Below are 11,099 nucleotides of genomic sequence, written 5' to 3'. Positions count from 1 at the left end.
CAATTTTCTCTTTTATTAATAAAAGTACATGCAAGTCATCTCCATTTTGTAATTCTTTCCATTTTGGTTTTTCAAATGACATCCCTTCCATCAAGTCACTTTTGAAACGTGCATAAGAAACTTTATATATTAGGGCACTTCATTTGATATTTAGTTTTGTAGTACGACTTTGGTTGAAATTGTTTTTATTTATTTTTTTAGTTCTTCTGTGGAAGTATTTTTGTAGTATTTTTGTAGTGATCCTAAAGTAGTATTTTTATAGTATTTCCGAGGTAAGGTTTTTGTACTATTTCTGTCTTGTAAGATTTTTATCGTGGTGCTTCTGTAGTATATTTTTAGTATTACTGTAGTTGTATTTTTGTAGTATTTCTCAAGGATTATTGTGTTATTTCCATACTAGGATTTTAATAGTATTTCCGTAGTACAGTTTTTACAGTATATCCTTCTTAGTATATTTATAGTATTACTCTATTTACTTAGTATAACTGTAGTTGTATTTTTGTAGTATTTGTATGAAGTATTTCGGTCATAGAATTTTTGTATCATCGTATTACTGTAGTATTGTTTTTCCTTTTCAGAATGAACACAAAATGATGCATTAGGCTCCTGTTTTACTTTACGTTGTTTACCATTACATATTCTGTCATTATATTTTGACAATTTCTGCTCGGCAGGCCAAATTAAAAAGCCTTTGTCCCACGGGCCATAGTATGGGTACCCTGGCTTTATGTCTTAATGTTGTGGAAATTTGTAAAGATGAACACAAAAATGGATATAATTAACATACCGGTCCATAAATATGAGAATTGAGTGTCCAATTAAAAAAATTAACAATTTTTTTACATAAAGACAAAAATAAGACTTTAGACTATATAGTTGTTCTTTTATTTTGTTGACAAAATAGACAGGAAGTCATCCAAATAAATTAACTGCCACAAGCTGGCTCAAACACTTCCTGGATGTGGAGCTCGATCACACGCCGCTTTTGCGAGCGACCAACATTTACGGGCGGCGGACAATAAGATGCAGAGGCAGAGCCTCATATACCCTTGAGTTCCTCTTACTGGGAGGAGCACTGCCAGATCTTCAGGAAGTGCTATTGAATGACAATACATATATTAGCCACGCCCCCGCCACCGAAACCACAGACTCATCACTCGGGTGACATCACTTCCGGACACTGCCTCTCCTCAGCCTCGTCTCAGGCCCCGCCTCCTCATCTGGGTGGTTTAGATCCAGTTCTGAGAGAACCGTGTCCAATTCCGGGTCCTGGACTGGCCGAGGCGACGGGTACTCAGGTTGGTAATAACGGTATGGGTCTTCCTCCTCCACTTCACCATAGTTGGGGAAGATGTTCGACGGTATCTGGACTGCAGGAACAGGGACGCACAGTTAGTTAATTGATGACCTAACAAGAACTTTGAACTCTAAAAGTACTTTGTTTGGGTTGTACCTCCGACATTGTAGCCCATGCAGGAGTTCTGGTCGCAGTAACCAGGAGGCCCAGCAGAGCCCACTGGTCCGGGAACCCCAGGACGTCCCGGTGCACCAGGATTTCCTGGTCTCCCTGAAGAACCTTGACTGCCAGGTCTGCCTTGGCCTGGAGAACCTGCATTGAGATGGGACAATGTGAGGATGCATTTTCTGTGTGTGTTGGACGGACAACCGCAGCAAGAATACCAGGGGGTCCCGGTGGTCCTCTGGGGCCTTGAACTCCCACACCAGCAGAACCCTTTTCACCCTTCTCCCCAGGCGAACCTGTGCAGTACACAGAGTTATCAACCTGTCAGAATTCTCCATCCTTTTTCTAAAATCCACGCACCTCGTTCACCAGGTTGGCCATTCTGCCCATTTTGTCCAGGAAAACCAGGCCTTCCAGAGGGGCCCTGTTCTCCCTGGGGTCCTGGGGCTCCGCTTCTACCAGGCTCTCCAGGAGGTCCCGGTACGGTGCGGATGGTCACCGATGGGCTCGGTGCATGATTCAGGATGGCATTAAACTGAGCCATGTGATCTGCAATCAGTGTGTGCCCCGTGGATCCAATTAAATCAAGGCATGCTTTGGCAAAAAAAATCCTGAAAGTTAATGACTTACTCTGGATCAGCTGCTCACAGACCTCCCTGGCGATGTTTTGGACTGTGGAAGTGGACTGCAGGTCACCCTGGCAATGGAAAACCATAAAATTGAGTAAGTGGAGACAATCAAAAGAGTGGGTGGCTCGGTGAGAGTGTGGCGTACCCGTTCACCTTTGTCACCCTTGGATCCTCGTGGACCCTATAGCATGGAGACAAGAGAAAGGTTCAAAATCTGTCCTTAATAGTCAAGACAAGTCATCAATTTCATTGATAGGTAATTAACATCCTGAACTTCAAGTCTCATGCCAGATTTCTAATGCTTGAACTTACTGGGGGTCCCAGTTCTCCCTGTTTTCCTGAGGGTCCCGTGTTACCAGGGGCACCAGGGACTCCTGGACCTCCCTTTTCGATTAGAGTCAAACATACGTGCATTGTTTAGATCACGACATTGAATACTTGAATACAAACAACTTACGATAGTTCCAGGGGGGCCCGGTCGGCCGGGCGGTCCGTCTTTGCCCGTCAGCCCCTGCGGACAAATAGAGTCTGAACAACATCTCAAATCATGTTTACCCCACTAAGGGCATTGCAACTGACCCGGGGTCCCGGAAGTCCTTCTCTCCCAGGAGCGCCCACCCGTCCGGTCACACCCTGAAACACACTCACACGTTTTATAACGCGTATAAGCACTTGATCGTGAATAGGTTTGCCCCATTTACCTGTAAACCTTGTTGACCTGACTCTCCTTTCTGTCCTCGCTCCCCTGGAGCACCCTACACATGAACACAGACGTAACTACAACAGTGGAGCTCAAATAAGGATACAGATTCCACATATCATGTGTACTTACTGGGGAACCTCTGATGGAGCGTCCACTAGGACCCATCGGTCCTGGCGCCCCTTGTGCTCCGGGTACTCCGGGCTCACCTATTCCACCAGTAGGACCCTGGTGGAGGGGTTGGCATGAATAAATAAAAAGACAAAGTTCTTGTATTAGATGTACAATAGCCAACCTGTTCTAAAGATTTGAGCCCTCATTTTTTAAATACAAATTTCTAGGTTAAAAAAAAAAATCAACCCTAAAAGGTTGTGCAAATAAAAGAGCCGCAACACGGTTAGCCAACAGTGACGATGAAGCAAACAGTTTGCACGCGCTCCATAATGGGGAAAAAAAAATGAACGACCCTGGCATTATAAGCAATCATCTTCAATCAGTTCAATAGTCCAAATAAACCAACCCTTGAATTATAAGCAAACGTTAAATACTCAAAATAAACCAACATAAGAGTCAAAATAACCTACCCTGGCATTATAAGTATTATTAATTACATGCATTCAATAGTCAAAATAAACTAACCCAGGAAATATAAGCAATCCTCTTTGCAAGTGTTCAATAGTCAAAATAAACCATCTCTGGAATTCTAAGCCACATTCTTTGCAAACCCTTAACAGTCGAAATAAACCAACCCTGGTTGATTAGAGTCAAAATGAGTCAGTCACAGTATTTTAAGCATTCTACATTGCAAGCTGAATTAAAAAAATGTAACACTAATTTTAATAAATGTATTTAAACATTGAATGAGTTTCTTATTATTAGTAAACAATTTTAGCACAACTCACCACTGGACCAGGGACTCCCCGATCACCTCGGGCTCCTCGTATCCCCGGACCACCCTGATTGAACAAAGCAGGATGTTTTGAATCCAGTTTGCCGAAAAGGAAACATAGTGTTTGCATGTCTCACAGGTGGTCCAGCAGGTCCCGGAGGTCCTTTGCTATCTTGGGTGCAGGTGCAGGCCTTTGGCAAGGAAGGACACTGTGCCTCGTCGCGCTGGGTGGAGAGTCAACCGTTATCCATTAGCATGTAGCTCTACAAGAACCTGGAGTACTCACCAAACCTGGAAGTTCACAGCACTGATCCCTGGAGGCCCATGAAGTACTGCACACAATGTCGAACATCTGGAGCTCAAACTGCAACCAAGAAACAGTAGGCTGCAGCAACACCCGAAAACCAAAACCAGGAGTGTCTTATTTGGTCTTACGGGTGCAGAGCCATCCTTATTTTCTCTGGAGCGGACCATCCTGCCCAGAACTTCCGTCCCCGTCGTGGTGATGTTTCCAGCCGCGTCGATGGTCTTGGTGGAAACAGCCTGACAGTCCACAAGGACGCTGGCACTGGTTTTGCTAATGACCACGTGAAGCTGCACAGAGAACATGTTTTGGTTGGCTTTCAGAAATTGGAGGCGACAAAGTTTTAAAAGTTCTCAATAAATACAGTAGACCACCAGAATATGGCATCCCGACCTTACAACGTTTTCACTTTACAGTGTGGAATGAGAATGAGAGATCCTATTTATGACATTTTCCCTACTGTACGACATCAACAAAAACTTCAAAATCAAACTTTGCTGTGCTGAAAATGCATGGCTACTATTGGTTAACTTCATATTAAATGTGAGTTTGCTATTGGTTTGTGTGACTGCATCATAGAAATGAACTCCCTCCCACAATGCCTCTTTCTTTCTTCAATGAGTTCAATATGTCATGTGTTACATAAAAACTTTGGCGAAATTCGGCGAAACAGTACTGTATTTCTTTACTGCATTTACTCGCTATGGGTCCCAAGTCTGGCATTGATGCTTTAGGGAGAAGCAAAAACATGATAATGACAGAAACAAATCTTTATCAAAAATATGAACTAGGCACACAAATCACTACCCTCATTAAGTAGCATGTCCATAAGCTATCGAAAATTAGGTCTAATATAAAAATAAAGAGGTGATTCAAGCAAGGAAATCTTCTAAGTGGGAGTTTTAAAATCTGTTTTATTTGAATCCGCCGTCTCTGCCCCTTCTACATCCACCGGCTACTCCACTGGACCAGCTTAAAACATGTCACACTTTTACATGTATATTTGTAATATTATAATTTCATATGCATGTGCATAAGTAGTACTTTCTAGATACTATATTGTTATTTTAATGATTTTATCTGGGGTATTGAGGTTAATAACTTTAACTTTTCATTACCGTCGTTTTCTATGCCCCGCTATACAGCAATTTCAATTGTTGTTCACTGTTGCATTCCGAGGGTCTACTGTACTCAATAGTTTGTAAAATGCCAGTGGCGTGGGATGCCACATAGCAGGAAGATCCAACAAAACTGCACCACTCTGACCTTGTGAAAGCTCCCGTGAAAAAGCTTCTTAATGTGCTGACCCTCGAACGTGACGGTCTGAAATTTTCCTCTGTAGTCATTGTTGTAGAAGGTCAACGTCTTCCCTTCATCTGCACCGTGCATCAACACCGGTTAGGCGGAACTCTGCCGTTGTACGGCCATCGTATTTTTCACTAACTGTCCAGGATGACGCCCACTAATGGCTGTTGGTTCTGGTCCAAGATCTCCCAGAGTGAAAAAGGATCCTGGGGGGTGCCAGGCAGCAGGCGGAACAGCAGTGTGATGGTATAGTCGGAAGGGAGGCCTTCGGGGTGGAGGAACCTGAGAGAGGACAAACGTTTAAACATTGAAGTTCAGCAAAAACACGAGAGTAAAGGGGAAAAAAAGTAAGAAACTTAAAAAAAAGAAAAAGAGAAATAAAAATAAAAGGTTCAATCAATCAAAATGTATTTGCAAATCACTCAGAAAGAAGATAAAATAGAAAGAGAAAAGGAGAACAATTGGAAAGGGGGAAAGAAACAAAATGAAGAAAAAATAAAAAATGACGAAGGAGAAAAAATGGAAAGAAAAAAAGTAAAATTAAGAAATAAAACTTTTAAGCAAAACAAGGCAAAAAAGAAAAGACAAAAGTTAAAAAAATAAAACAAGAGAAAATGATAAAGCACAAAAAAGGAGAAGCAAGTAAAATTCAAAGGTAAAGGAAGACAGAAAATAAAAATAGACTACATTTAAAAAAACAACTTCAGCAAAAAAAGTAAAAACGAAAGACAAGAAAGGAAAACAAATAAAAAATAAAAAATTCAATTAAGAAACGGAAAAAAGTAGAAAATAAATTATGAAAAACATAAGCACAGAGGGCAGCGCACTGGTTAGCACGTGGGCGGCAGAGTTCTGAGGTCATGAGATCGAACCTCCTGTGTGGAGTTTGCATGTTCTCCCCGAGCTTGTGTGGGTTTCCTCCGGGCACTCTGGTTTCCTCCCACATTCCAAAAACATGCAGGTCAGGTTAATTGGCCGGTCCTAATTGTCTCTAGGTGTGAATGAGCGAGCGAGTTGTCCGTCTCTGTGTGCCCTGTGACTGGCTGGCAACCAGTTCAGGGTGTCCCCTGCCCACTGCCCGAAGATAGCTGGGATGGGCTCCAGCACCCCCGCGACCCTACTGAGGATAAGCGGCGCAGATAAGGTATGGATGGATGGATAAAGCACAGAGGATAACAACAAAGGAAAAACAAAAAGTAAAAAACAAAACAATAGAAAATAATGAAAATGAGAAACAAAAAAAGAAAAGGAGGAAATACAAAATAAAGAAAAAAAGGAAAATATATTTAACAAATAAAAATCTCAGAAAAATTATAAAAAGAGCAATAAAGAAAAGACAAAAAGTCAAAATATAGAACAACAGAAAATGATGAAAAAAGAGTAAAAAAGGAGAAAATAAATCCTCTCAAAAAGGAAAAAGGAATGGAGAAAAAAGAAAAAAAGAATAATTTTCAGTAAAAATAAAATAAAAAAAAAAAGAGTAAAAAACAAGAACAAAAAGGGAAAAGAAATGAAAAGGGAAACAAGTGAGAAAGAGAAAAAAATGACAAAACAAAGTAATGTCTGCAAAAACGTACAAAAAAGAAAAAAAAAGAAAGAGGAAGAAGGAGAAACAAACTAAAGTACCTGGTTGGCTGAGCCAGAAGAGCGTCGGTGTGTAGTTGAAAGCTTGGGAATGCGTTGAAGGTTCCGGGAACCATGGAAACACCAGGCAGGCTGCTGTGGCGATCAACCACCAAGCCAAAAAGCTCCATCATACGGAAGCCTGCCGAGCACCACAAAAAGTATCAACTGCACTAGAGAAAAATATTCTTACCCTCGCAAGTCTAACAAGATGCCTCAACCCTTACCAGGAATGGCGTCGCTGTTCAAGGCCACTAAAGGACACGCTGAGGACACACAAAGTAAAGAACGGTCAGAAAAAGGGCGAGCTAGTGGGAACAATTTCGGTCGCTCACTGGCCGTGGCTGCTTCACACACGAAGGTCACCAACTTCTCCTCGATCTTCTGGAAGGCGTCCAGGTCGTCCACGAAGAAGACGTGTCGGTCGCTGGGTTTGCTGGCGATGCTCAGTAATTCGCCGTAGTCGGCGTCGGAAAAACCGATGGCGAAAACCACAAAGCCTGTCGGGGTCAGGGTTCGGGATCAGGGTTAACTTCGGGTTAGCTTCAAGTTTAGGGTTAGGGCAAGGGGGGTTAATAGACAGCCCGCGGGCCACAGCTTGTTTTCATTCAGCCCCCAAACAAAAATGGTCAAAATACAATAATTATATATAAACTTCAAAATAAAGTGCTGGGGCCAACTTTGTCCCCGTTATCCCTTTGTGTGTCTACAACAAAATACTACTAAATAATACTGTAAAAATACTACAAGTAATATTAAATTTAGTGCTTGGAAACAGATCTAATATAGAAAATATACAAGTATCGGTACTCACAAAAATTCTACTACAGTAATACTACAATACAAAAATGACACAACAGAATTGTTCCAACAAAAATACTACAAAAATACAATTACAGTAATATTACAAAAAACTAAAGAAATACCACAAAAACACTACTATTTAATACTTCAAATATACTTTACATACATTCTCAAAAAGACCACTATAGTAATACTATAATATTGTCACAGTTGCCCAATTGATTCTGACCATTTCCGCGTTCCGAGCAAAATACTCCCGCGACCAATGATCTCCGGATCGAGTGTGCGCTCCTTTCTCTTCTCCCCAATAAACTGAGTAACGTTCCGCGAGTGGGTCCTGTTTTCTGTGCTGGTACCTGACAAATATAAAACTACTCCAAAAATATTACAAGAAAAATACCACTACCAAAATATTACAACTAAAAAAAAAACAACTACTATAATACCACTAAAATAGTAAAGATATTTTCCAAAAATTCTACCACAAAAATACTAAAGAAATACTACAAAAGCACTAGAATGGAAATACTACAAAAAGAAAACTACCTTAGTAGTACTAATATACTACAGATATTCTACAAAACTTCTATTACTGAAATACTACAGAAATAATGCAAAAACTAGAAAAAAAAGAAAACAATTGAGAAGCACTAGGTTACGCTAAGTTTGAGATTAAAGTTAGGAACATAGTTGGGGCTAGGGTTAGGGTTTCAGTTAATGCTAGGAATAGACTACGGCAGGGGTCAGCAACCTTTTCTGTGCGGAGTGCCACTTTCAAATTTTCTTGTAAATCAGTGTGCCACACCAAGATTAATGACTCGCACAACAATTTTTTTTATATCCAACAGAGCTGTCATTTTACACTAGTCCAAATATACAACATGGATAGCGCATAACTGACCTATTTATCTAGCACTCTTCTTGTTCATCAATAAACTAAAAAATGAACGTAAATAACAAGTGGAAAGACTTGACTTCAACTATTCTTCATCAACATTGAACTACAATCAAAATCAAGTGACAAAAAGTTAGCGGACACCAGGGCAGACAACTCTGAAAAGTTGCCTGCCCCATTTTTCACAACTTGAAACACAATAAGACGACTAATGGCAAAAAAACCATTGTTGCAAAGTATTAAGGATTGGTAATCAGAATAGATAACAGAACAATACTTTAAAATGAAGTTAATTATAAATCTACCTATAACATTGATTGCATGCTGTTTTCCATCTGCCATCATTATGTACCTGTATTTACTCATCTTCATTCATGCAATGTTTGCATTGCGTCGTCTGCTACAGGCCACATGAACTCCTCTTTCCACGATGCTTTTAATGTACGTTTACGTTTTGTAGCGTCATCAATTTTGCCTCCTTTGAATATTTATTCCGGGGCTGAGGTTTTGGCTTGATTCCTAACCACTACTCGATTTTTCTTGTGCTTTCTGTGCGTCTACTTTGGTTAAGATTTGTCAATTTAATAGCGCTCTTACTCGTGATATTGCGGTAAGACGTTTTCCATTGTGTGACGTCATTACGCACGCTCCATATTTTGTTTTGCTATTGTCGATTGCCATGTTGTATTGAATGGAGCCGTGTTCTTGTTTTGCATGCTGTTGAGGAATAAATATGCTTAAAGGCTGAACCACAATGTCCTGCTTATCTTCTCACGCATAAGGAAATTGCACACTCTGACATATCCTTCACAACTTTGGAAAATTATATGCAAATGCGCAACCTTATAACGCTCAGCAAAATCCGGAAGCACAAAGTTATTCGATGTCTTCTGATCGGCTGCCGAGTATGCAAATTGCTAAACGAACGGAAATTCCAAACCGAACGAGGCGTAATGCTCAAACGGCGCGTTTTTTTTTTGCACAAAGCCTCAGTCATCTGTCCACGCTGGCTGAAAAGAACGATATTTTTTCGCTGGGTGAGTTCTTGTGATTCGTTCATTTATCGTGCACCGGTGTTCCTGTGGGTGTGTTAAAACACGGATCCTCCCTTCTCTGCGAGGCGCGGCGCAGACATGCACTAAGGAAGTAGAGGGGGAAGGGCGTTACCGTAAAGCCTCTAAATAACACAGCGCGCAACTGAAAATGTCTAAATTTCAGCTAAAAATGCGCATAAAAAAAAAAAATCATTGTTTTACCGCGCGCTCGCGTGCCACTGCTGGCATGCGTGCCATAGGTTGGACTACAGTTAGGGGTTATTGTTTCGGGGTTATGGTTTAGGGCTAGGTTTGGAGAAGCTTCAGTGAAAAGCAGCCCACCTTCCATCTGCATCTCCTTAGACACCTTGACGACGTCGTCCTGCGATCGTCCGTCGGTGAGGACCACCAGGACTTTGGGGACTCCCCTTCTCAGTCCGCCCACTTTGGTGAAGATGTTGTCTTTCACGTGCTGGATGGCAAGACCTAAGTGGACAGACATCAATTCAGAAAAGAATTGGGGGTGCACCACCCCTAAAAAATGTTCAAATACCTAAGTGCTCAATATCAAAATCATTTGAAAATAAATGAATGAGTATTGCTCATTCTGTTGTACTATCTTTCTTAGTTTTTGTTTATTAATGGTATTTTGGAATAGTTGTATTCTATTTGTTTTTCCTTGCCTGTCTTGGTGTTCCCTCCTTTGTATGAGATTCTGTTAATAGCATCCAGGAGACGTTCCTTGTCGCTGTATGCATTCAGCCCAAACTCGGTCCGGGTGTCATCGCTGAATTGGGCGATGGCGACCTGTGGCACATAAAATGTGGAGTTCGATGTGAGTCAAAGCATTAAAACTGCCTCAAGTTTTGAATTAATACTTGAGTTAAATCTCTAATACTGCTTTCAATCACAAAATAATGATTCAAAGTTGATTTTGTTTTTAAGTTGAAGCTTTAAAGCTGCTAAAACTTAACAGTTAAAGCGACAAACATTCTTAAATCTTGGTTTAAAACTCTTGACTTGTTTTAACTCAGTTTGAGCTTGATGTTTGAGTTAAAGCTTCAGAACAGCCTCGTCTCTTGAGTTTGATTTTTAATCAAGCCGAAATCTTGATTTAACTCTTGAGTTACGGAATTATACCAAATTCAATTTCGAGTAAAAGACTTAGAGATTATTTGAATTTGAGTTGACGCTTCAATGCTGAAATCTTGCGTTAACACTTGAGTTGCGGAAACGTTAGAGGAAACGATTCAGGGATGATTTGAATTGGAGTTAACGCTTTAGTGCCCACTTAATCCCTAAGGCAAACCTTTAATTCTGCTTAAAGCCTTAAATCTGTTTTAACCCGCAGTTAGAGGTTTAAGTGTGTGTTAACATTTGAGTTAATCTTTAAGACACCCTCAACTACAGATTTAAAGCTTTAATTCTTCTTAACTCTAAAGTTTAGTTTCGAG

The 11,099-nt window shown here is 40.7% G+C and overlaps 1 protein-coding gene and 1 long non-coding RNA gene across 3 annotated transcripts in view; one reads left to right on the top strand and one right to left on the bottom strand.

Annotated features, from left to right (window-relative positions):
* Window positions 1–327: 327 nt before the first annotated feature.
* Window positions 328–11,099, bottom strand: part of LOC148370852 (collagen alpha-1(XIV) chain-like) — a 36,598-nt gene continuing 25,826 nt past the window's right edge. Inside the window, exons 27-48 of the mRNA XM_088328625.1 lie at window positions 10,329–10,452; window positions 9,988–10,131; window positions 7,248–7,412; window positions 7,140–7,178; window positions 6,916–7,054; window positions 5,429–5,571; window positions 5,251–5,360; window positions 4,116–4,274; window positions 3,967–4,044; window positions 3,818–3,904; window positions 3,694–3,747; window positions 2,924–3,019; window positions 2,793–2,846; window positions 2,671–2,724; window positions 2,549–2,602; window positions 2,404–2,475; window positions 2,237–2,272; window positions 2,093–2,159; window positions 1,823–2,011; window positions 1,681–1,758; window positions 1,454–1,609; window positions 328–1,370 (exon numbers count right to left, since the gene is read on the bottom strand). Of these exons, the coding sequence (XP_088184751.1) occupies window positions 1,168–1,370; window positions 1,454–1,609; window positions 1,681–1,758; window positions 1,823–2,011; window positions 2,093–2,159; window positions 2,237–2,272; window positions 2,404–2,475; window positions 2,549–2,602; window positions 2,671–2,724; window positions 2,793–2,846; window positions 2,924–3,019; window positions 3,694–3,747; window positions 3,818–3,904; window positions 3,967–4,044; window positions 4,116–4,274; window positions 5,251–5,360; window positions 5,429–5,571; window positions 6,916–7,054; window positions 7,140–7,178; window positions 7,248–7,412; window positions 9,988–10,131; window positions 10,329–10,452 (2,301 nt within the window). The 3' untranslated portion in view covers window positions 328–1,167. The remainder of the gene's footprint in view (window positions 1,371–1,453; window positions 1,610–1,680; window positions 1,759–1,822; window positions 2,012–2,092; window positions 2,160–2,236; window positions 2,273–2,403; window positions 2,476–2,548; window positions 2,603–2,670; window positions 2,725–2,792; window positions 2,847–2,923; window positions 3,020–3,693; window positions 3,748–3,817; window positions 3,905–3,966; window positions 4,045–4,115; window positions 4,275–5,250; window positions 5,361–5,428; window positions 5,572–6,915; window positions 7,055–7,139; window positions 7,179–7,247; window positions 7,413–9,987; window positions 10,132–10,328; window positions 10,453–11,099) is intronic.
* The window catches only part of LOC148370853 (uncharacterized), a 4,948-nt gene continuing 3,120 nt past the window's right edge, over window positions 9,272–11,099 (top strand). The window contains exons 1-2 of one of the 2 annotated variants that reach the window (XR_015849736.1): window positions 9,272–9,648; window positions 10,009–11,099. The exon at window positions 10,009–11,099 is cut by the window's right edge and continues 3,120 nt beyond it. This is a non-coding gene — a long non-coding RNA (uncharacterized LOC148370853). The remainder of the gene's footprint in view (window positions 9,649–10,008) is intronic. The other variant, XR_015849737.1, reaches the window with a different exon arrangement.

This window comes from Urocampus carinirostris, chromosome 2, assembly GCF_059441175.1.
Source record: "Urocampus carinirostris isolate Australia breed hairy pipefish chromosome 2, RoL_Ucar_1.0, whole genome shotgun sequence".
Lineage (NCBI taxonomy): Eukaryota > Metazoa > Chordata > Actinopteri > Syngnathiformes > Syngnathidae > Urocampus > Urocampus carinirostris.
This window is presented reverse-complemented; position numbering and strand designations above follow the sequence as displayed.